Raw genomic sequence first — 26,320 nt, forward strand, 5'->3', positions numbered from 1 at the left:
GTCTCTTTCTATCATATCCCTCCTCAGCAGATGGAAACCAGTTAACATAAATATAGGTGATGGATAGGTTGGATGTAGGAGACTATTGAGTGGTAGTGTCTAGAACAAATTTAAAGTAGTCAAATTATTGTGTGTATATAAAACTTAAATTATACATAAGACCCTATATGTAAACAAAGTGTCCTGGTTGTCCTTCTTCTATTATTTTTACATAGGGATCTGAATTCTGAAAAATTATTTCAGAATGTCTGTGTCAAACCGTTCTAAATCTGAATATATGTATATATATATACATATATTACTATCACAACTAAAATACTGTTATTTTTTTCAAATAGATCTCTTAAGTCATAATTTTCTCTGAGTTACTTAAGATTATTCACTTTGCTTCTGCATAGGAAAACAAAGTGTGTGTGAAAATATGAAGCTACTAATTGCCACAATTGGGAAGCAAAAAGTGAAGGATGCCCATGACATTTTAGCTGTTACTCTTTGTCACAGAATTGATGGATAGGACACTGCTACCTGCATGTAATCAATTGTACTGAGGTAGAAGTCAGGCAGAGGTAATACAAGTACATCCAAAGCAAAGATTAATAATAGCAAAAATCACACTTGGGTGGGCAGGATAATGATCAAGAGTTACAAGAGAACAATTTCAAGTTTGGTAGCATGTTCACATTTAGGGAATAAGAAGTCACCATTTTTTTTCTGCTTAAGCTGTTTTCCTGCTTTAAGACATAGCGAACTAAACTATATACTACTAGATAAATTAATCGGTACTGTCAGTTCTTTCAGTGAGCTGCACATTTTAAGGAACAGGTTTAGACAAAGTTACATATATCATAGATAGATACAATTGATATTTGTATATGTGCATATTTATATATTTTTATTATTTTAAACAAAACACAAATAGGCTGAAATTTGGCCTATCATTTATTAATTTCTAAATAAAAATAAATTTAGACTCACATGGACTAAAATAACTAATAGTTTTGAAATAGTCTAGAACGACGACCACTAGGAATACAAATAATATGGGAAATACAACACTGTTTAGCATTGTTTACTATTTACGTGATACAGGTAGCTTCCTAAATGCTAGACAGTTGAAAAACCTCACAGCTGACACAAGGTGCCCAGTCTTGTCCTATGTGAAATACCTTTATTTTGTGGTTTGGGGAATATTTTATTTGTAAAGAGGCTTTTGGAGACTTATTTGAAAGGTAAATGGCTTTTTTTTCTTAATATATATGTTTTATTGTAAAGCTACGGTACAGAGAGATTACAGTTACATGAGCAAGGTAATGAGTCCATTTCCTATGGAGCATTGTTACACCTTCCTTTCTTTTTCCCCTACCATCCCTTTTCTCCCCACCTCCCAAAGTCCTCCCTCCCCTCTTCCACCCCCCAAAGTTGTAAAGTTTGTTTTCAACATACTGTCTTGTGCATCTCATTGTTACAATGGGCCATCCTGTACCCTTATTTCAGGATTTTGTTATATCCTTTCCCCTCCCCAAATTAGAAAAATGTATATATAAGGTGCAGGACACCTGAATCAAATACAGTGATATCAGGAGTTGTACCACGGGGGAAGAACATACAAAGAAACCAAAAAAAACTCACATAGTACATTAAAAAGAACAGCAAAACCTCTTGTGTCCCTATCTTGGGGTTCATTTTTTAACATCAGGTTATATGGTCATACGTACATAACTTTTGACCTCTTCTGTTTGTCCTAGACATATACTAATTATTGAAGATAAGGGAAACCATGTGACCTATGTTTCTTTGGGCCTGGCTTACTTCACTTAATATAATTTTTTTCAAGTCTTTTCATTACCTAACAAATGGGGTGATGTCATTCTTTCTGATGGAGGCATAGAATTCCATTGTGTATATATACCACATTTTCTTGATCCATTCATCTACTGAGGGGCATCTGGGTTGGTTCCATTTCTTAGCTATAGTGAATAATGCTGTGATAAACATAGTTGTGCTGGTTATTTAGTATGGCCTTGTTTGTGATTGTCTGGGTAAATGCCTAAAAGTGGGATTGCTGGGTTACGGGGAGCTCTATGTGGAGTCTTTTGAGGAACCTCCATACTACTTTCCAAAGTGGTTGAACAAGTTTACACTCCCACCAACAATGAAGTAGAGTTCCCTTTTAACTACATCCCTTCCAGCATCTGTTGTTACTAGATTTCTTGATTATAGTCATTCTAACTGGGGTGAGGTGTAATCACAATTTTGTTTTGATTTTCATTTCTTTTATGGCTAAAGAAGTTGAGCATTTCTTCATGTGTCTATTCTTATTTCCTCTTCAGAGAAGTCTTTCTTTAAGTCTTTAGCCCACTTATTAATCAGGCGTTGCTTCTTTGAGGAACCTGTAGAAAACTAAAGCTAGATCCCCATGTATCACTTTGCACTAAAATCAACTCCAAATGGATCAAAGACCTTGAAGTTAAACCAGACACCCTGAAACACTACAGGAAGGAATAGGAGAAACCCTAGATCTCCTTGGCACAGCCTGAAATTTTCTTAATAGAGACCCAGAAACACAACAAATCAAAGGTTGGACAAATGGGATTGTATGAAACTGCAGAGCTTCTGCATGGCAAAGGACATAGCTAGCAAGATCAATAGAAAGCCCACAGATTGGGAAAAGATCTTCACTAGCCATACAATGGATAAGGGTCTCATATATATAATTAGGACTCAAAAAATTAAATCCCCCAACAACAAATCCTCAAAGTGAAATAAATTCTATATTGCTTTTTATTAGATCCCCTGTCCCCCCCCCTCAAAAAAATACAAAACAAAACAAAAAACATGGAAGCCAAACTCTGTGGCTCACATCTGTAATCATAGCTATTCAGAAGGCTGACGTGTGAGAATCATGTTTTGAAGCCCACCTGAGCAGGAAAGTCTGTGAAACACTTATCTCCAATTCACCAGCAAAAAGCCAGAAGAGGAGCTATGGCTCAAGTGGTAGAATGCCAACCTTGAGCCAAAAAAGCAAAAAAGTACCAAGACCCTGAGTTCAAGTTCTAGTTCTATCACTCCTCCAAAAAGGAAAAAAAATCCCCGGAGCAAAACAAACAACAAACAGAATTGAAAAATCATTTGTTATGCAAATGTTCCCCAAACTGCCCAATTTTAAAGCCCATCCTAAGATTATATGAATGGGGTGATAGTTTTTTGTCTCCCTTTGGGATCAGAATGGTGAAAGAGAAACTCCACATCACATGCAGAAGTTCTCACAAATTTAGATTGCACATTAAGAAAGTTGACTCTGGCTCTCCTGATGATCTTTTCATGTGCTATTGTGGATAGTTAGTATTGAGCCAAGCAGTTTAGTTCCTCTACGAGATTAATCCTTTATATCGACTTCCTTTCAGGGATGGGATTCTCAGCACTGCAGTTTCGAATCTTTAGAATATCCAGCTCAGTCCACTCAAAAATGCTCCCAACGTCCCTTTGTTATTTTTGCATGTTTTCCTTCTATGTCCACCAAGTGCATGGGATGGTCATTTCAAGCCATGGAATAGGCATTAAATACTGCTGTAGTTTAGACTTGAAATGTTTTCTAGAGGCCCATGTGTTGAAAAGGTCAGTCCTCAACATGGCACTATTAGAAAGTGCTGAAACTTTGAAAAGCTCACATTTGCAATTCTACCTACTTTAGAGACAGATCTGTAGGATTATGGTTCAAAACAGCAAAAAAGTCTATGAGACCTTATCTCAAAAATAACCAGCAAAATGCCAAGCTGAAGTAGTAGGCCAACAGTGAGCAAACAAGACAAGTGAATATATGGTCCTGAGTTCAACTGTTAGTACAAGCAAAAACAAACAAACAAAACCAAAATCAAAACAAAAATAAAAGAAGGTTAAGGCCAGTGGAAGGTCTTAGATTCTTGAGGATATGTACTCAAAGGAGACTGCAGGTCTCAGTCTCTTTTGCTCGTTTTCTTCCTGTTTGCTTCCTGGCTTTACATAAATAGTTTTATCAGGCACAAAGCAAAGCAATGGAGTCAGCTGATGATGAACTGAAACTTCCTCAACTAGGAGCTAATGCAAACCTTTCTTCTTACTAACTGTGCTTATCTCAGGTATTTTATTACATAAATGGAAAGCAACGTAATAAAACTATTATTCGGGAAATATAAAAGGCGTGTCCTCTGGATGCCTTTATTCTTCCTTGTCTGCATGTTCTAAATGTTCTGTGGAAATTAGCACCCAGACTGGCTTTGAGAAAGCGCCAAATATTATGTTCCTCACATTCATTTGTATAGCCAACTTGGGAGCATTTTGTTTTCATCTTTCAAGCCTAATCCTTCAGCACTGCCGGAAGGAAACTCATCCTGACGTTTGTTAAACAAATACTGTAACCGCCTTTGTAAGCAATACTTTATATTTTGTACTTTGTCAAGAGACAAAGGTACTTATTACCCTTGTGGAATTTTATCATCCCTGTCTAGGCTATTCATGAAACAATGGAAACAATATTCAACCATCAATATTTAACTTAAAAATGAAGATAAGAAATTAGGAGATATTAATATTAATACACTGTTTTTCTGTGACTTAGTGGTATGGGTTGTTATAAAGATCCCTCATTTTTTTTCTTGGGGAAATAAAGTTGGTCAATACAATTCACCCATTTCCCCATAACTCATGTGGGGGGCTGAACTTAGGGCCTTGCACATACTAGGCCTTATACATACCACTGAGCTACATTTCCAGCCCCATAATTTACTTCTGATGGAACACAGTCAGTGCTACAAATAATTTCAGAAATGCAATGATCAAAAAACAATAGAAATTTTCCTTTTGTTTAAAGAATGCTGCAAATTATACATGAATTTGTGAGGTATCTGACCCAGGCACTAAAATTACTGCTCCCATAGAGTATATAGAGAGCCCCAGAGGATGAATGATTGGCTAATGCTTGTAGGAACAAACCTGGAAAGAAAAAGCCAATCTATTGTGTAACCACAGAGCACCTGTTATATAGTCATTGGTCTGTCTGAGACACCAAGATCTTAAACTACAACAGAATCAGCTTTACTGCCAAGCTCATTTACTGCTAAGCAAATTCACCTAAAATGTACATTAATATGTTTTTAAAGTACCATTAGTACCAATGATAAATCTTAGTGACTGACCCCAATTTCTTTACATGTCACATATGTCTTGTTCTTGCCTAAGATTAGATTTGTATTGTTTAAAAATCATCACATGCTTAAAGTGAGCAAATTTTCTGATTCTGTTGCATTGGAAGTGAAATATTTTCTTTAAAAAAGTGAATGATATTGCCCAACTTTATTGCATCGAGAAGAACAGATTGAGGATGACACTGTCTGTTGGCCTTTTATATTGTGCTATTTCAGTGTTACTGAAAGTTAAGATGGAAAGTGAGCAGAAAAGTCTGACATAAATGGAGTGACATTTTATTAGAGTCAAGTCATCTTCCTAGAAGAATCAATTGGTCACAAGTTTTCTTTTCTGTGTAAGATATAATGTGTCTCCCCAGGCTGTTGTGGGTGTATACTAACTGCTCAATGTGTGCTGATTATTAACAGTAAAAGTAAGCAAATAAGTGAGGAAGTAGAGACCATCAAATCTGTGTGGTTTAATTATGGCAAGAATATTTCAAAGTATTTGATATGTTTCAGGAATATTTCAAAATATGTCCTTCCACACTGGAATCTGAGGAAAGACTGTTCAAAATGATGTATTTTGCATAATAATAATGCAAATAATCACAGAGCAAGGTCATACAGCCATGTGTTTAGTTAATGGCAATGGTAAAGATCTGAAACCAAAGAGAGCAACTCCAAATAGAGTCACGTTTTTGCTAAGTTCCATGCCTTAGTTTCCTCTTCTTAGGCTAAGAGCTACTTGGGCAGTATGAATTTATTAAATTAAAGAGGTCTGAGAGTGAATCCCTCTTTACCCCTTCAAATATTCATCTCCATTTTGATACCACAATGAATTTCCTTTTATCACAAACTTTAGTTCCTATATCTATATTTGTATCTCAAAACCACTACCTCGGGGCTAGGAAAGTGGCTCAGTGGTAGAGCACCTGCCTTGCATGCATGAGGCCCTGGGTTCGATTCCTCAGCACCACATAAGCAGAAAAAGCAGGAAGTGGTGCTATGGCTCAAATGGTAGAGTGCTAGCCTTGAGCTGAAGAGCTGAGGGACAACACCCAGGCCCAGAGCTCAGGCCCTACTGGCAAAAACAAGCAAACAAGCAAACAAACAAAAAACACTACCTCACACTTAGCCTAAAATTTTATGGTGATGGCATTGCTAGTTTTGCATATAAGATTGTATTGACTCAGAATGAAAACATTCAAATATAGATTTAAAAAAACCCACAATACAACCTACGATGACAGTTACTAGACCTAACAAACCACTATCTATTGCTCCAAAACAGTGAAGGAACCAAAAAACACCTATTTTAATAAAAAGAATTTTTTACTGCCATCAACATATATTTGAGTTTTTATTATGTTTAACTAATTGTACCAAGGAGTTGTAATTCTACAAAGCAGCTTAATAAAACAGTGCATTTTAAACAATGTCTCCCCTTTCAACATTCTCACGCCCCCCCAACAACGTACCCCTTCATTCACTTTTCTTAATTTTTAGGTTAAGCACTGAATTTTTCCTTTGAAGTAGTCTAAACATTAAATGATTATGGCAGTCTTTGATGTTATTTAGAGAACAATGTCTTTCCAATATTTAGAGAACACTGTCTTTCCAAAAGTGTCAAGTATCATGTATTCTGAATATTAGCAGATAATAAGTATAATACAATTCCACGCAATAATATCCTAAAAAAAACCCCAAAATTTAGGGAGAATATGCAAGTATTACTCTAAACAAAATTTCCCAACTGGTACCAAAATGCTAAGTGCATCTGACTCAACAGTGTTGATAGCTTGTGTGCTCGGTTTCTTCTTATGATACCTGTAGTAGGATAGTTGCCTGGTATTTTCTAGGAGAGAAAATTAGGGAGTATTAGAAATTCCAGGGACTCCTGACAGGTGTCTAAAATCCCTGGGCTCTAAAACATGGATTTGAATTGCAGCTTTACTAACAATTGATTTGAGTAAATCATTGCGTAGAAAGGTAGTTACTGGTCTCTTAAATATTGATTTTTTTTTATTATTTCATAGAATGATTAGTAAGATCAAATCTTATGTCTGTGAAAATTCTTTAGAAAATAAATGCTTTGTAAATGCAACAAATACAAAACAACTGAAAAATAAGATCACAAGAGCCTGTAATGGGAATTTACTTGTGTATCTGGATTTCTCCTATCTAATGGTCCCATTACCAGCTACTCATCAAAGAGCCTGTCTGCTTCTTGGTTGGGGTTGAAGACTACATTTTCTCCATTTAAGTCCATCATATATAGGGTAATAAACTTAATCTTTAGATTTCTATAGGATGGTATATAAATACTTGCCTCTGAGCATCTACAATGCCCTAACCTTTTTGACTTTTATTTCACTCAATGCACTCATTTTATTTTTGATTTTGTATTTGATTGCATTTGATTCAGTCTCATCTTTAATTCCGAAAAATTGCTAGTTATCTTCTGCCCATAATCTTCTTCAAGTTATCCATATGCCTATCAATTCTTTCTCCTCCTGTCTCTCTTCTCTCCTCTCCTTTCTTTCCTCTCCCCTCTGATTCCTTTCTCTCTCTCCCTCTCCTTCTCCTCTCCCCTTCTCAATTTCTTTTTTTCCTTATAAAATGTAGCAAAAGAGTATATCTTCTAGAAAAAGCCCATCCTCTCTCAGTTCAGGTACATTTACCATCCTTTTCCACTGTATCCGTGATGTACAATGCTCATACACATACCATATAAATTGGTTATATTGCCTTATGCAATTATGCATGGAGACAGAGCTTTGAGGATCTAAACACAAACCTTCAAACTTCTTTACTACAAACAAACTCACTAATACAGTATCCTAAGTCAGAAGGTAACCAAATGAAAAAGTCATGAACTGGGAGAAGAGATGTGAGGGAAGAAATGAAAACAGGTGCTAAATGAATTTATTGAGCAAACAATATAAAAGAAAAAATAGCTACCACTAGTTCATGTTTGGTTTTCTACCACCATCAGAGTGCCTGTCATCCTTGGCATGAATCATATTTTATGCACTGCATTCCCATGCTCACAAGGTCCACTTGTAAGCACATGATTTATAGAAGTTCAAATCCTATTCCATGCAGTGATGACATTGTGAGAATTGTATTTACTTCAGAAAAAGAACAAGTGATTGTATAAATCAACCTATTGAAATTATGATGTGCGATGGAATTTGGATGGCAAGGAGACAAAGAAAACTAGAGGAATATCCAGTCATATAGACAAAAAGAGGCAGTCACTTCCCACCTATAGATAGCAATTTCTCCACATGAAGGTGAAAAACAAATGTGATAGATTTGTTTTCCCAGTAAACAGTGAATATAATATTAAACTTAAAATGTGCTTGCACAAACATAAGGTAACTCAGTTTAAAGGTGAACACTCTGATATTTTTGTTAAAAACATCTAGAGACTGCAAAAATAAATTATTTGTTGCAAAATAAGAAATATTAAATATAAGTCATAGCGCTTTAAATTATATGCCCATCTTTCCATCTGGTCAGTCATAATTTTACCAGGAGCTCCTCTACATTATTTTGATATACTAAATAGTAAGTGGATTTTTAAAAACTTAAGCCATATGGAAGATCAAAGGGCCCTATAATCTGAATCTTTAGGAAGTAGAATAAAGAAAACAAAAGCAACAGCTAATGTGGCTCCTGAGGAAAAGAAGCAAAGTGACAGGCAAATCATGCAGAATCTTTAACATCAAAATAAAACCTGGATTTACAATGAATATGGGAGGAAAAGGAAACACTGGATAGTACATAAGTGTGAGCAGCAGAAGTGGATGATCATTTGAAAGGAACACTTGGAATAGAACAGGTCTCTCGTGTAGTGTAAGAAATGTGTGGTGCTGTGGCTAGTGGTAGAGTGGTAGAGTGCTAGCCCTGTGCTAAAGAGCTCAGGTATTGAAAATAAGTGAAACCATGGGACCTGTGTTTCTTTGGGCCTGGCTTACTTCACTTAATATAATTTTTTCCAAGTCTTTCCATTTCCTAACAAATGAGGCAATGTCATTCTGATGGAGGCATAGAATTCCATTGTTTGTATGTATGTATGTATGTATGTGAGATATCGATGTATATATGTGTGTAGACATATACATACAAACATACATAAATAGGCACATACATACATAGATATCTCACATTTTCCATTCATCTACTGAGGGGCATCTGGGTTGGTTCCATATCTCAGCTATGGTAAATAATGCTACAATAAACACAGTTGTGCTGGTAACTTTAGTATGGTCTTATTTGTGATCATTTGGGTAAATGCCCAAAAGTGGGATTGCTGGGTTATAGGGGATCTCTATGTGAAGTCTTTTGAGGAACCTCCATACTACTTTCCAAAGTGGGTGAACAAGTCTACACTCCCATCAACAATGCAGTAGGGTTCCCTTCTGTCCACATCCCCTCCAGCATCTGTTGTTATTAGAATTCTTGATTATAACCATTTTAACCGTGGTGAGGTGGAATTTCAATGTTGTTTTGATTTGCATTTCTTTTATGGCTAGAGAGGTTGAGCATTTCTTCATGTGTTTAATGGCCATTTATATTTATAATGTACCATGTGATTTTTTTTGTTTCATTGTATGTTCCTCCCCCACCAAATAACCCCTATTTTCACTGTATTTGATGTTGGTGTCCTGCATTTTGTATATACACTTCTCTAATTCAGGGAGGGGAAGGGAAAAACAAAATGGTTAAATAAGGATACAGTTTGCCCCATTGTAACAATGAAATGTACAAAACACTATGTTGAACTTTACAACTTCGGGGGGGGGTAGTTGTGGAAGTGGGGAGGGATGGGATGGTAGGGGGAAAACAAAGGAGGAGGCAACAATGCTCAATATTAAATGTACTCATTACCTTGCTCATGTAACTGTAGGCCCTCTGTACAGCATTTTTATAATAAAAAAAAGTAAAAGACAGACAGAAAGAAGGAAGGAAGAAAGAAAGAAAGAAAGAAAGAAAGAAAGAAAGAAAGAAAGAAAGAAAGGAAGGAAGGAAGGAAGGAAGGAAGGAAGGAAGGAAGGAAGGAAGGAAGGAAGGAAGGAAGGAAGGAAGGAAGGAAGGAATCATGAGGTATAGTTTGGGGCTGGGAAGGTAGCTCAATGGTAGCGCACTTGCTTTGTGTGCAAGATACCCCGGTTTGATTCCTTAGCACCACATAAGCAGAAAAAGCTGGAAGTGGCACTATGGATCAAGTGGTAGAGCATTAGCCTTGAGCTGAAGAGCTCAGGGTCAGTGTCCAGGCCCAGAGTTCAGCCCCCACAACTGAAAGACAGAAGAAGATAAAGACGAAGAATTGTTTTCCTCTATGAGGCCCTTTGTAGATTAAAATATTGAATAAAGATTAGGATAAAAATGTAAAACTAATAGTTTATTAATGAAAAGGACAAGGTTCATAACTCACTTAATGTATTTTAATGGATGACTTAAAAGTTAACATAACAAACATAGATGTGGTAGGTGAAGGCAGTGTACAATTACCTAGCAATAATGATGTAATATTTGCAATATCTAGTATATGTCTGAGTCAAGCAGAAAAGGTCAGATAAGGTGATGTTAGGGAAATGAACCCTAAGATATATATTCAAATGTTTTTTTTTCTTTCATGTGATTGTTTCTAACACATTTATAAGATTATTTCTTTGTTGCTTTGTTATGTCCCTCCCCCACAATATAACCCCTGCTTTCACTGTATTTGTCGGTATAATTTGTGGAGGGGAAGGGGAAAACAAATCGTTTAAATAGGGATACAGGTGGACCCATTGCAACAATATGATGTACAAGTCATTATGTCAAAAACAAACTTTACAACTTTGGTGGGGGGAGCAGGGAAGATTGGGTGGGGGGGCACAGGGAGGATGGGAAGGGATGGGAAGGGGAAACAAAGGAGGAAGCTACAATGCTTGATAAGAAATGTACTCATTATATTGCCCATGTAATTGTAATCCCTGTGTACAGTATTTTCACAATAATAAAAAAAAGAAAGAAACTCTAATGAAGATGTGAGCATTGGGTATTATAGAACTTGTATGGATGTATAATAGCAGACAGAAGTAATCAGAGTTTTAAGAAAAAATTCACTCATTAGCATGTAGACATAAGGCAAAGCCATGGGAATGGGAAGCATACCTGGGAGGAATGGGTAAAGACAAGCTTACCACACTGAACCATCCAGTGGGGCCTGAACATTACGAATGCTCCAAAAGCCATCTATCCATAGAATGTGCTCAAACACCACCTTTCATCCACTCTTCTCTTAGCATTCAATGCCTAGTCAATTGGGTGTTATTTTTTCTGTTATGTGGTAAATGGTAACAGTTTCTCACATGATTGATCATTCACTACTTATATATTGTCTTCTCTACCATATTGCTCTTCAAAAACAGGGATCAGCAGTTGTTTTTATTTGCATTATTTCACAACTAATACTTCCATTCTACAAGCACACCGAGTCTCCAAATATGGAAGAATAGATCAACTTGCTTTGTTTGCAGTTAGATAAATTGTGATAAGGGAGTAAGTGAATTTCTGACACTATATGCCATGAGAGCTAGAAGGCACTTTTTTTTTTTGGTAGCCTTGAAGCATTTTGGGTAGGCAATGGGAGGGGGGGGGGAAATCAGCCTTAAAGAAAGGATTTAGTTCAGCCAAAAAGAAATGATGTGGTAATGAGTTAAAAATGTAATGGGAAAGAGATTAAGATGTTTCTATTCTTTTCAATTTTTTTTCTTTTTGAGACAAAGTCTCACCATATAGTCCAGACTGGTCTTGAATTAATAACTCTCCTGCCTCAGCTCCCTAATGCTTAGAGACCAGGCCTGCACCATCATGCATAGACCTAGAGCAACAATTCCTTTCCTTTTCCTTCCTTTATTCTTTCCTTCCTATATTCCCTTTTCCTTCCTTCTTTCCTGCCTCCCTCCCTCCCTCTGACTCTCCTTCCCTTTCTTCCTCCCTTCCTTCTTCCCATTCATAGAAACATGGGTGGCTATATGAGTGACCTCTTAAAAATACATTAAACTAGATATTTTAGATTTGTAATGGTTAGCCCATAGGCACACACTGAATTATATCATGTGTTCATTCTTCACCCTAACTAATAATAAAGTGTGTTTTATTTTAATAGTAGTTTTGGAAAGCACTACTTTATGATGAGTAGCATTTAGAAAACCTTGAAATTATATGAACTGAGAGGGGAATCAGTAGCTGAAATTAAACCTCTCCCCCCTCCCCCACCTCCTGCCAACTATAAGTCATCGTTAATGTTCAATGATGGCTTTGTGTTGATGATCTGGATCAGTTTCTCCCATTTCTGCAAGAACTTATCTATAATATTCACATCACGCTTTATCTTTCTGTTTTGTTCTCTGCACCTCTGAGATCTTTAACTGAGGGACACAGTACCATGCCTAGCAGTACGATTGACAGAGACCCACATTTAGCTTTTACAGAGATTGTTCCAATATAATGTGGACTGTAGCAAACATTTTGAAAAGTATAGGAAACAAGAAGCCCATCTTTTGCAAAAGAAAATAAAAAGAGGAACACAAAATACAATTCAATATTTTAAAGCACCTTTCAGAAAACTAAATTTACCTTGTTAGTTTAAGAATACAAATCATATGACATCTGAAATACTTAGATTCTAATTACAATGATCTATTACAATGTCTATTCTTATGGATGTGATGGCCCAGAGAAAACTCTGAGAATGCATTCAAAAACTTTCTTTTCAGTTTAAATGCAAAATTTTAAGGTGAAAGCTTCCCCCCGCCCCAGTCCTGGGACTTAAACTCAAGGCTTGGGTGCTGTCCCTGAGGCTTTTTGTGCTCAAGGACAGTGCTCTACCACTTTGAGCTGCAACACCATTTTCAGATTTTTCTGAGTAGTTTATTGGAGATAAGAGTCTAATGAATTTTTCTGTCTGGGTTGGCTGTAAACCGTGATCCTTAGATCTCAGCCTCCTGAGTTGGTGTGAGCCACCTGCACCCAACCAATGGGATTCTTTTTAACCAGTTCTTTCAATTTAATCTTTTTGGCTGCAGTGTGGCATCGTATGGTCTACTCAATGGATATAACACCAATTCTGATCTTAAACTCAATGTCCTGGATTTTATTCTTTTCTATTTATACTTATTGAAGGAGGACCTTGAAGTCTAACAGCATCATTATCTGATAAATGGGAATTAAAAACTTGGACGTATGTCACACTGTTGGTATTTCCAATAGAGTGAATGTATGCAAAAATGCTTCTAAACCTTTAAATGCCATTATCATTTGGTTCAAAAATGCCACATTTAGACATTGGGTCTTGAGCAAGATTGTGTAGACTTAATTTTCATTTTCTTTTTCTCCCTTTCAATGCAACTAAAACTTCTGGAAATAATTCAATGGACAATCATTAAAAAAAAGTCTGAAAGACAGTAGATAGATTGTCTAGGGGCCTTATGAGTTAAGGAATGATGCCACAGTGTGCTTCTATTTTCTATAGTCTCTCATCTGTGTTAGACGAGGCATCAGGAGATTTTAGCTTGGAATAGAGGGCAGGCATATGTTCAAAAGGAGGAAGAAATCAAATGAGGAACATGTCTCGAGGAACATAGACAGAAAAAAAGGATCAGAGAGACAGGGGCAGCCTCATGTCTGACCCCTGCCTAATTCCAGTGGTAGGGTCTTTTCTCCTATTGTGGCAGCATTAATAGTGCCTACAGAGGCTGGCACACTCTTCATGAGCAGTGGCAACTTGATGGTCCTGACTTGGTGACAGCTACAGATTGCATGTAGGCAACTTTCCTTGTCCTACCTCTGCCAGGACCACATGGGTAGGATGCAACATTAAAGTTACACTTTACACCACTCAGACTCAGCATCTCATGTCCATACTAGTGACAATGGATGACCTACAGAAGCATCTTTTGCAACCACTTCTCCACCAGAAGGGATGGACTAGAAGCTCAAAAGGCAGAAGAACTCAGCAGACCTAAATAGCATTGCAAGGGCTTCAAAAATTAAATTGCACCTGGAACCACAGCCTAAAAAATAGGCCAGAACCTACGCACCAAACCCAAACAGGAACACTGTCTACTAAAATAAAAGATTTCAGACATGCCCATGTTTTTCAAAGACTCTATCGAAAATATCTGGGGTAAACTCAACTGTAACTCCTCATTTCTAAGAACTAGAACAATCACAAATTGGATGAGAAGATACAATCAACTGGCACTAATATAAATAAAAATGCTGAATATTGATTCAAGGATTTTTAAACCAGGCAGCATTAAAAAGCACCAAATTGAATTTATCAATAGAAAATCAAATAATATAAATTAAAATCTTGCTGCAACAATGCTAGAGCAGTGGAATTAAAGATGCATGCATAAAATTTGTTTAACAATCTCAAAAGCTTAGGGAAAAATTGATAACTTTTCTTATCTGTCAACATGGAAGAAATGAACCAGTTTCTATGAAACCACAAATAGCCAAAATTAAAATAAGATGAAGAACATGAGTGGAATAATTCTATCACTATCAAAGCAACTGAATTCATAATTACAATTCCCTTGGTATAAACCTCAAAGCCAGGTAGTTTCACAGATTTTTTTGCCAAAAATTTAAAGAAAAAATCACACCAGTTTTATACAATTTCTCCCAGAAAACAGAAGAGGTAAGGGTGCATATCAACCTTATTTTGATACCCAAAAATGGATACATAAAAGGAAAACTGCAGGAGATGGGGACAAACAAGTCGTTTAAGGATTCAGGTGGACCTGTTGCAACAATGAGAAGTACAAAATGTCATGTCAAAACCAGCTTTACAATGTCGGTGTGTGGGGGGGGGGAGGGGGGTATAATTGGGTGGGGGGAGGGGGGTAAAATTGGGTGGGGGGAGGGGGGAGGCGGGGAAGGGAAGTGAAGGGTAAACAAAGGAGGAGGCTGCAATGCTTGGTAAGAAATGTATGCATTATCCTGCCCATGTAATTGTAGCCCCCCTGTACAGTATGTTCTCAAATAAAATAAAATACAATTAAAAAAAAAAAAAAGAAAAAAAAAAAAGGAAAACTGCAAACCAATATTGCTCAAAAATGTAGAGATAAAAATCTTCAGTCTCATATTAGCATGTTGAATAATGAAATATATAAAAAGAATTACACACTGCCTAAGTGAGACTCATCTTCAGTATGAAAGCTTGTTCACGATTTTAAAAATCATTTCATATAACTATATCATATCAATAGACTAAATAAGAAACATCTTATGACTATATAAATGGAAAATAACTTTTTAGGTAGAAATCATAAGGCATGTAAGAAAAAAATGCCTATGAATCATGAATGAGTTCAGCCAGATTATGGGATTCACTGTATTTGATGTCTGTGCCCTGCATCTTGTTATACATTTCTCTAATTTGGGGAGAGGAAGGGAAAAAAACAAAATGCTTAAATAAGTATACAGGTTAACCCATTGTAGCAATGAGATGTACAAAATACTGTTGAAAACTAACTTTACAACTTTGGCAGGAGAGGGATGGTAGAGTAGGGGGCAGTTGTGGAGGTGGGAGGGAAGGGATGGTAGGGGAAAAACAAAGGAGGAGGCAACAATGCTCAATAAGAAATGTATTCATTACCTTGCTCATGTAACTGTAACCCCTCTGTACAGTATTCTTATAAATAAAAAGCATACAAAAAAAACATGATAAAAATCAATTACATTTCTGTATCTTTAGAAAAAGGGAAAGATTGAAATGCTGTAACTCCTTTGAGCACCTAACTGAGAATGTAACAAAATACCAGGAATATCTGGAAAATGAAGCATGTATTATTGAATGGGGTAGAGGAAGCTAAAGGAAGAGAGGGCAGATCAATGGAGAGAGGAAGAGTGGGTGAATAAAGTCACAATATTCAATGTACATATGAGAAAATGGAACCAGGAAATGTGAAGAGATGGGTGGAGTTTGGAGAGATGGGAGGGAATGATAGAAGCAATGATAATGATCAAGATGCATTTTCATTATAAACTGACATGTTGAATTAAAATCTCTGTCAACTACTTAAAGATAATAAAAATGAACACTGCTGAACTGAGATTAAATATACAGTAACATTTACATTGCTGAAACCTGATATGTTGATGTGTCCACTAAAAAGCACCATTGATATACTTTCTCTGAATATCACAAAATGTTAATGGAAGACTTCAAAGTCAAACAATTGGAAGACTTACATTCATGGATGAAAGCACTCAAATTATTAAAGATATTGTTTTCACACTTAATTATGAGCTTCATGCGAGTCGTATCTGAGTCCCAGCAAAATGTTTACAGTCACAGACAAGCTTAGTCTAAAATTTTATGTGGAGAAGCAAAGGACTGAAAATAGTGAGAACAATTTTGATCAAGAATAAAGTAGGCAAGATCACTGTACCAAATGAAGGCTTGCCATACAGCTACAGTAATGAAGGCAATATGGTACTATATGGTACTGGAGAGGGGACAGACACACAGATGAATGGAACCCAATTACATATAACAAAGAAACACATGCAGTTCATTGGAGGAAGGCTAGCCTTTCAACAACCGATGGTGTGAAAATCATAGGATAACTTAGGCAAAGAAAAAAGAAAGTGAAGTGCAACTTTATTTACAAATAAACAAAAAAGTAGGGCACTTAAATATAAATCATAAAACTATACAATATTTGGGGAAAAAATGAGAAAATCTTCAGGATCTAGGGCTAGTGGATTTATTTTTTTAGGTGATAAATTAGACTTATCCAATACAAACATTTCTCTGCAAAAGACCTGTGAAGACTATGAAAAGACAAAGGATGTGTTTGTAAATACCATATCTAATGAAAGGACTCTTACCTAGAACAAATAAAGAACCTTGAACGTTCAATTTAAAGATCAACATTGAACAGAAGACATGATTTGGCATTCTACTACTTAGGACAGACAGCTAACAAGTAATTACACAAAATGTTTATGGAAACTAATAGGTAGTACCAATAGATATCATTAGAATGGCTAAAAGGAAAATGAAAACTGCTTACTTTTTTAAATAAGCTTTTTATTGTGAAAATACTATTCAGAGGGGTTATAGTTATATGAGCAAGGCAATGAGTACATTTCTTATCAAGGATTGTTGCCTCCTCCTTTTTTTGCCCCTACCATCCATCCCTTCCCTCCCACCTCCACAACTACACCCCCACCCCCTCACCCCCACCTAAATTGTAAAGTTTGTTTTATGACATAGAGTCTTCTACATCTCATTGTTGCAATGGGTCAACCTGTATTCCTATTTAAACATGTTAGTTTTTTCCTTCCCCTCCCCCAATTAAATCAACATCAAATACAGTGAAAACAGTACTGGGGGTTAAACTTAAACCCTCATGCTTGCTAGGCAGGCACTTTACCAATTGACCTACACCTCTGACCTTTCCTACTTTATGTTTTAGACAGAGTTTTGAGTTTTTGAATAGAGCAGATCCTGTGCCTCCTGTGTACTTGGGATTACAAAGGTGCACCACCATACCCAGAGATCTAATTAACGTTTGGCCTGAGCTGTTGTCCAACTGTAAGCTTTCTTATTGCCATCTCCCTAACAAGCTGGAATTTCAGGTACGAACCACTGCACCTGGTCAGAAAATTATAACACTAAATGCTGCCAAGGATTCAGAGAAACGGAACGACCAGTTCACTGCTGAGGAGAATGTGACAGAGTACAGACACTCTGGGAAGTAGCTGGCCAGTTTCTTTTAATACTCATGGTCTTTATATAAACTAATACCAAATACTCAGACCAGTTAGAACAGGTAGTCGCTATAGATCACCTAAAACTTGGTACCAATGGAAAGTGGAATGCCCATCCTACATGATTTGAGTGAACTGCATTAGTTACCTGACTGAAAATATATATTCCTAAATTCTTCGTATATTCAGAGTAATTTGGAGCCAAAATTACTAGAAAGGGTACTATGCTACATAATGGAGCAACCTCAAAGTGTTGCTATAGAAAATCATGATTACCAGTTAGCTGAAACAATGAACTGTTTCTATTAAATTATTTGACATTTTCTTATTTTTGATAATAATATCCAAGCTATCAGCAAAGAAACAAAATTAAATTCAAATGCTAATATTTCAAGATAGGTGATCAATATTTACATATAAATATATTTTAATAATTTAGATCTTTTAGTACTTGAATAGCAAATATTGTTAAAATATTTTTCATGAATTCTTCATAGTAGAAAAGATTCAAGGTGCTTTACAAACATAATCTTATCCAATTTACCAGATTTAAAAAAAATTTAGATGTTTACAAGTGGAATTAATTCATTTATAAATCTCTTGAAACTTAGGATATTAGTTATTAGTAAATTGTAATGAGAATGCAAGGCAGAATCTCTGTATATAAGAAGAATGTACGCAGTGTAAGAATAGAATTAGAAAATATAAATATGTAACTCTTTATCTCTCTCATTTTAGAAAACTTACTTTAAAATGACTTGAAATGTAGTATTTTCTATTATTTTTAAAGGATAAGCTCCATTACTTGAAAAATTTGTTTAATAACTATATAAATATGGTTTACTCTCTTCACATATATTTCAATTTTTGAAAGATAGGATAAATAATTGAAAGCATTAGTTATTATAAGGTGAAATGTGTTGTTATGTAAATAGGTGAAGATGGTGTGATACTTTTTCCGTAGTAAAATAAGAAAACTTACTCCTGTAGATATCAAATACAGATATGAAGCCACCCAGTCAATTAAACAAATGTAGTTATAATTTTATGAGAATTGATAGTTTAACAGAACAGAAAGGGATACCCCAATCTATTGATATCAGGCTAGGATTAGCTATGTGGATAATTTTAGCCTACAAGGATTTGTTAAATTCAATCCCCCCATAAATCCTAAAGTATTTTAAATTTATTAAGATAGTCCTACTACTCTGAATTTTCTTCTCCTCCCCCCTCCTGGCATCTTTTATGAGGCTCAATTGTTGCCTCTAACTTCTATCTGAAAGAAAAGAAATACATAGTAATTTAGAAGTTATGGGGCAAAAATTCTTAGGTTTTCTGTACTTTCAGTTGTCTGCAAGAAATAGGCTCACTCCCCATTCTGCAGGAAAGGAATTCCCGGGCTCCCATACACAAGAGCACACAGATTTGGGTTTGATTCAACATCATCTTTCCCTGACCCCAAATCACACTTAAATTTCATCTTAATGTAAAGGTGTGGTCCTATTGACTTTTTTCCTGGGGTTTGAATTTAGGGCTTTGTGTTTTTACTTTTTTGGGGGGCATTGTGCAACTTGAGGCATAGCTCCACTTTTGGCTTTTTGCTGTTTAATTGGAGATAAACAATCTCATGGACTTTTCTGCCTGGGTTGGTTTTGAACCACCATCCTCAGATCTCAGCTTCCTGAGTAGCTAGGATTATAGATGTGTGCCACCAATAACTGGTAGGTTCTATTAAACTGAATCACACTTCAACTTCAAGGGAAATAAAGAAATCCATAATGCTTCCTTCACTGCTGATGTTTTCTCTAACTTGTGTGTGTCACAATGTCTATGACTGAAAAGGTCTCAAGAAATTCCACACTGCTGATTCTGAAGGGAGAAATATGGTGGTAGTTCATACACATTGAACTCACTTTGTATAAGAATTTTTTAACAGTTAACTGCTATTTCTATGGGTTTTAAATAAGGATACCCTGGCTTGCTAAACAGCACACCCCCAAATCCTATTATTAGAATCCAGTAGTAGGTGGAGACTTCTTTTCTGCCCTGTAGACCGAAGCTAACATGCCAGAAATGCACAGAGCTATGACGAATGCTCTGATCACGATGACTTTGGCATTTTCCACTGTATTTTGGGAGAAAGAAACACATTTTTTTTTGTTTAACAGCAGAATTATCCTTCAAATAAAAAGGTAAAATGATTAACCTTAACAGAATAAGTATTTCTTTGAGATGCATTATTTCACTTGAAGAGAGCCGCCCATATTAATCCCTTGATATGGTGGAGAAAATACTTGAGTATTTTTTCCCTCTATCCTAAAGATAATAATAAACAATTCTTTTGTTCTGGTACCAGGCTTTGGACTCAAGGCCTTTCACTCTTGATTTGATTAGCTTCCCTTACTAGAAGATTGCCGTCTACCATACCTTCAGTTCTGCTAAAGGATATCCTAAATGAGTTGATATGTCTCTCCGATGATCTTTCACTTAGCTTCCTCTCATTGTGACTGACAAGAAATTATGTGCACTTGTGTAACTCATCGGATGAAGTGCCCATAATCTGAATTCTCATATTCCCATGCTTACAGTTACATTTGTAGTATGTACACATACATAATGTATGCCATAATCACTTAAAATGAAAATGATATTATGATCAGTAACATCCAAGATATGCAATTTCAAAACTACTTCACTACAGTTTTCCCTTCTAGGGAGGATGGAATGAAGAACTTGAACTGATACTAAAATAGTAATTCGAGTTAAAATGTTAAAAATAAGTAGTTTCAGGGGATCCCAAAACTGCAGAAGCAACAAAGTCTATGATCTAAGGCTCAAGAGAAGAGGGCTTGGTGAGGTGCAGGAGTTAGCTCTATGGACATGAGACTTGGCTTGGGGAAAAGGCTTCTGATGGAAGTTAGAGGACCATGCAGAACTGAGTAAACTTCAGAGATTTGAGTGGCAAAATGTAAGCCTGAGATATTTTAGCAATGGGGTCAATTATCCCCTGACATTGGTCAAATTCTGAAGCCTCAGGGTCTCCATGGAAAAATAAAACTTTCAAAAAGCACTTTAAATTTTCTTTCTGTCTTGTCGTGTGTGTGTGTGTGTGTGTGTGTGTGTGCGCGCGCGCGCGCGCGTAAACGCGCGTGCACACATGCGCACATGCACTCAGGGAGCCTAGCTATTTTCATCAAAGTAGGAATCTACCACCTGAGTCACACTTTACTTCTGGTGTTCTGTTGGTTAATTAAAGATAAGCTCACAGACTCTCCTGCCTGGGTTGGCTTCAAACTGATATCCTCAGATCTCAGCCTTCTGAGAGCAAAGTACTTAAAATATTAGTTTCAAAACTATTAAAGGAAAGCCTTCACATAAACACAGGATGCTGATATGTTTCTGTAGATTAAGTCCAGTCCCTAAGAGAATAGTTTATACATTTCTAAATGGTTAAGGTAAAAGTCAAAAGAAATCTAATATTTTGGTATATGAAAGTACAGAAGGTTGAAATTTCTATGTTCATAAATGAAACTGTATTGGTACAGATCCCTGCCCTTTATATATTGACTTTGGCTGTTTTCTCACAATAAGTAATTGCCAAGAGATGAGATGATTCACGAAGCCTAAAATATTTACTACCTGGCCCTGGTTAGACAGTGCTTGCCAACCTGCACTAGTCTGCTGGGTAAAAACTCTGGCACACAAATGCAACCAGGAATGGGACAAACTAAAGATGACTGAGTCTTAGCAGAACCCACGCCACCACACTGCTAGCTTGATTCTGATTGGGTGAGGGTAATCAGCTTTCCCTCTATCTGTCCACCAGAAGAATCGTATTCCTAGCTAGAGAAAAATGTCATCATTTGCAACAGTTACAATTTATTTTTATTTTTTGGTGCTGATACTGGGGCTTGAACTCAGGGCCTGTATGCTGTCCTTTAGCTTCTTTTCTTTTACTCAAGTCTAGTACTCTATCACTTGAGCCACAGCTCCACTTCTGGCTTTTTTGGTGTTTAAGTTAAGAGTCTCACAGATTTAACTGCCCAGGCTGGCTTTGAACCATGATGCTCAGATCTCAATCTCCTGAGTAGCTAGGATTACAGGGGTGAGCCACTGGTTCCAAGCTCAGTTACATTTTTTAATAACACATTTTACCCTAATTCCAACATTCACAAGACTGCTCCACTAACTTTGTATGCCTGAGCTAATGTGTGATTTACTACTGATTTGATTAGCAGGCTGAAGAGCACTCTTAACATTGAACATTTTAAACAAACAACGGCAGCCAACACTATTTAAACAAAAAGAAAAAAAAAGCATAGTGATAATGTTACCTAAAACCATCTTTCTTGGCAAGAAACTGTATGTATAGAAAAAAATCATTACAATTAGTTAGATGTAGTTTCCATTATGTAACATTCCAATAATATGTGGACTCAAGCCTATGAATTATTTATTTTGTAGAAAATGAAAACAAATAGTAATTGAACAGCTGTAAATATTCCTGATAAACTCTTTTCTATGACTTTCTTTCTTTCTTTCTTTCTTTCTTTCTTTCTTTCTTTCTTTCTTTCTTTCTTTCTTTCTTTCTTTCTTTTCTTTCTTTCTCTCTCTCTCTCTCTCTCTCTCTCTCTCTCTCTCTCTCTCTCTCTCTCTCTCCTCTCTCCCTCCCTCCCTCCCTCCCTCACCTCCTTCCCTCCCTCCCTTCCTCTCTTCCTTCCTTCCTTCCTTCCTTCCTTCCTTCCTTCCTTCCTTCCTTCCTTCCTTCCTTCCTTCCTTCCTTCCTTCCTTTATTCAATATTGTGTAAATGCAGGGCCTTGGGCTTACTAACAAAGTGCTTGACCACTTGAACCACTCCTCTAGATCTTTTTTGTTATTAGGTTATTTTTCATATAGGTTCTTGCTTTTGTTCAGGCTGGCTACAGTGCCAGTAGCTAGGACTAGAGGGGCTTACTAATGTATAATTTTGGTCTGGGTTGGACTTGAACTTCAGTCCTCCAGATCTCTGCCTCCTAAATATCTGGACTTACAGGTATAAGCCACCTTGCTTGGCTTTCTGCAGTCATATTTCAGTTAAATGTAGCTCATAAGTCATTGGCATTGTATTTTAAGCATTTACCACCCTGAGAAGACAGACAAATTCAGATTTACTAAAAACTGGTCACATTGAAATATTATAACGATACAAAATGATACATATCCATCTCCTGCAAGATTTCAAATTTTGGCTAATAGCTTTTTTTTAAAATAAAAAGAACAACTGAAAGAAGCAAGGCAGCTGAGAAGTTCATATGTCACAGAACTGCAAAAATATTCAATTCATTTTAATTAGTATGTACTAAGGAGTCTAACATCTGTGGCATAAGTAAATTGTAATGCTCAGGAATAACAAATCAGGTCATTTTAATTTATAACCTATCACAATTCCCAGTGAGGTCTTATTGGTGTCAATGAAATGTAACCTAATTGTGCACAAGAGTTCAGATCATGAAATAATTTTATTTAATTCAATCTCACAGAGTTATACTAAGATATAGAAGGGAAAGAATTATGGATATGGATATGAAATTAAATATGATACTGATATTTATACATCTATACACAAAACAGCATTTTGTCATTTTTAATTTAACTAAGTACTATGTCTAAACTTTGAAAAGTTGTCTTGTAAGAGGAATGCATGATAATATTTGAGAAAGCTAGAATTGCCGTTAAAATGAATAGACTTTCAACATTATAGGTCTTGTAAAAGTTGACTTTATAAAAACTTTCCTAAAAGTTCAAATATTCAGTCACTTTTCCCCCCCTTAATAGCTCTTCAATGACAGGTACCTCTAAACAGGGCTCCAGTAGTTTGATAAGCTAAAGACTATGAATATGGGCAATTAAACCATCAGCAGAACACACTATCATTTTAGCTAGATACTAAGTATTCTGTTAACATTAAATTCAATATCTTAAAAAGCATACAAGTATCATCAATGACAGAATTTATCTATATCCTTTATGAGAAAAATCAGGGATTTTTGTTTATCTACTAATCTAAGTTACTTTTTAAAAATTCTTCACATGCACATAAACAATCTATTTTAAAACAAGTCTGTAATATTTACACTGAGAACTGGAAAACAGCAAGGATAATCTAAGACATCATGCAACTGGTTATTTTATTTATGTATTTAAAAGAAAAACAGGACGTGTGTGTATATATATATATGTATATATATAAATATTGGTTCAATAACTGGCAGATTGCATTTCCTTTGAACACAAAATCAGATATTATTTGTAATTTCACCACATTATTTGTCTTCGCATCCTATCTGACTCCAGTGGAAAGATCAGAGTGCTCATAGAGACATTTTGCAAACAAAAAGTCCTTAGGAGGTGGTGGAAAGTCAGGCCAGGAGTCAAACAGAACCCATGGAGATGACAGAGATGTGATATTCAGGGAAGAAAAGCAAACCCACATGGCCCTGCTAAAATGCTGAGTTAATTTTCTCTCCTATCTGAGCATTAAATATTACAGTTAGAAATTTTCTTCCACAAGATTGTTTTTTTGGTGAGTCTCTGGATGAGACACACACACACACTCACACACAAACACACATTCTCAAAGTGCATTGCTGAAACCACATAAAAACTTAATAACCTACCATTTTCTTTGCACTCTTCTGGAGGTTTAGCCTTTTTCGCAAGTCGTGGATCCAGCCATGATGTTGTCTTTGTGTTATGGCTGAAAAGAAAAGAGACCACTCTGAACAGACACATACTAAAACGAATCAAGTGTATTCCTGAAGAAAAAAAAATAAACGGGGTTAGTCCAACAAAATTGCAATCGATACACTTAATTTGCTTACTGGTTCTAAGTAGCCCTGAAGGAGGTGTAAGAGTAATTGTGCAAGGCAGCTGTAAATTTGGCAACCTCAGCTCCCTGTCCTCAAAGCAGCTATTTTTATTAAAATCAACTAGGATGTTGCCAAGTTAACCTCATTGAAAATGCAGAACTCATCCAGAGCAAAAGGAATTTATTACAAATACAGGATTCTCCAGTTGGAAGAGCACAGTCTACAGACTCTGATACTGTTTCCTGAGTTTTGCAAAAGCATTATTTTGCTCCTGAACCTGCCCTTTTCATAAACAATTGTTGTTGTTTTTAACTACGGAGCTGGCAGAGGCAGTACGGAAGTGAAGCAAATTATAACATGTTCTTAGGATTCCTACATTTTCTCCAGAAGTGATTAATAGCAATTTCATTAACTCACATTAAGCTCTCTTTCTCCTGTATATGTTCAACCAGCCAGGAAGGAAGAGAATAAAAAAAAAATGTCTGCGTTCTAATGTTTCTGGGATGGCATTTCTAGGAATTAATGAAAAAAAAATCAACACTTTTTTTGTTGTTGTTCTGAAAAAAATTTCATGTAAGTCTATTGCTAGAAAGCTAACAAGCTAAAAAAAAGTTCTCTTTTCATTTTCTTTATTTTTTCCCTTTTTTTTTTTTTTTGCTTGTTTGTTTTGTGTTTTATACTGGTCCTAGGGCTTGAACTCAAGGCCTAGGCACTGGCCCTGAGCTATTTTTACTTAAGTCTAGTCCTATACTACTTGAGCCACAACTCTACTTCTGACCTTATTTTTAGTAGTGAATAAGGGATAAGAGTCGTACAGACTTTCCTGTGAGGGCTGGCTTGGAACCACATTCCTCAAATCTCAGCCTCCTGAGTAGCTAGGATTTCACACAGGTGTGAATGCCCATAGCCCAGGCATAGATGTGTTTCTGAAAGTGGTCCCAGCAGCACCTGCACTGGAATCACCTGATGGTCTGGCAAGTACTGCACAGAACAACAGAACAACAAAATTAGAATATTCATCACTGTCAAGCAATCCAGGTGATTTATGGGCACCTTATAATCCATAACAACCTTATGCTATATCTTGGGACCATGTCCACTTGAGGGACACATTACCAAGAATACATTTGGGAGAGCACTGGGAAGGGCAGGTAAAAAAAAAACTCACAGTATGGTAATAAGTAAGGTTTCTACAAAGAAAATTCAGGACAATCAATGAATGAGGCAAGGCAGGGAAGAAGGTAAAACAGGTTGGAAGCAGAAAAATTGGACCTGATCATCAGAGAGCCTGGAACAAGGCGAAAAAGAGGTCAACCTGTTAATGATGATGTAATTTCACAGCTTCCCATTCCTTGATGGCAATTACCTATATTTGAGACATCAGAACCAAAAATACTAGCTTTGTAATTTGATTCAGAAGTCTGAAAGAAAACCGCTCCATAGCTCTATAGCTTATAGCAAACTTGAAGAGACTAAACCCCCTTAATGAGGGAGTTCCAAACTAGAAATGAGGACGATGTGGC

The 26,320-nt window shown here is 36.3% G+C and overlaps 1 protein-coding gene across 4 annotated transcripts in view; it reads right to left on the reverse strand.

The window, feature by feature from the left end:
* Magi2 (membrane associated guanylate kinase, WW and PDZ domain containing 2) overlaps window positions 1-26,320 on the reverse strand; it is a 1,319,799-nt gene that overhangs the window by 420,458 nt on the left and 873,021 nt on the right. For all 4 annotated transcript variants that reach the window (XM_069996345.1, XM_069996344.1, XM_069996347.1 and 1 more), the window contains exon 6: window positions 24,606-24,685. In XM_069996345.1, the coding sequence (XP_069852446.1) occupies window positions 24,606-24,685 (80 nt within the window). The remainder of the gene's footprint in view (window positions 1-24,605; window positions 24,686-26,320) is intronic.

This window comes from Dipodomys merriami, unplaced genomic scaffold (genome assembly GCF_024711535.1).
Source record: "Dipodomys merriami isolate MVZ:Mamm:240054 unplaced genomic scaffold, mDipMer1.0.p SCAF_5, whole genome shotgun sequence".
In the NCBI taxonomy this organism is placed as follows: domain Eukaryota; kingdom Metazoa; phylum Chordata; class Mammalia; order Rodentia; family Heteromyidae; genus Dipodomys; species Dipodomys merriami.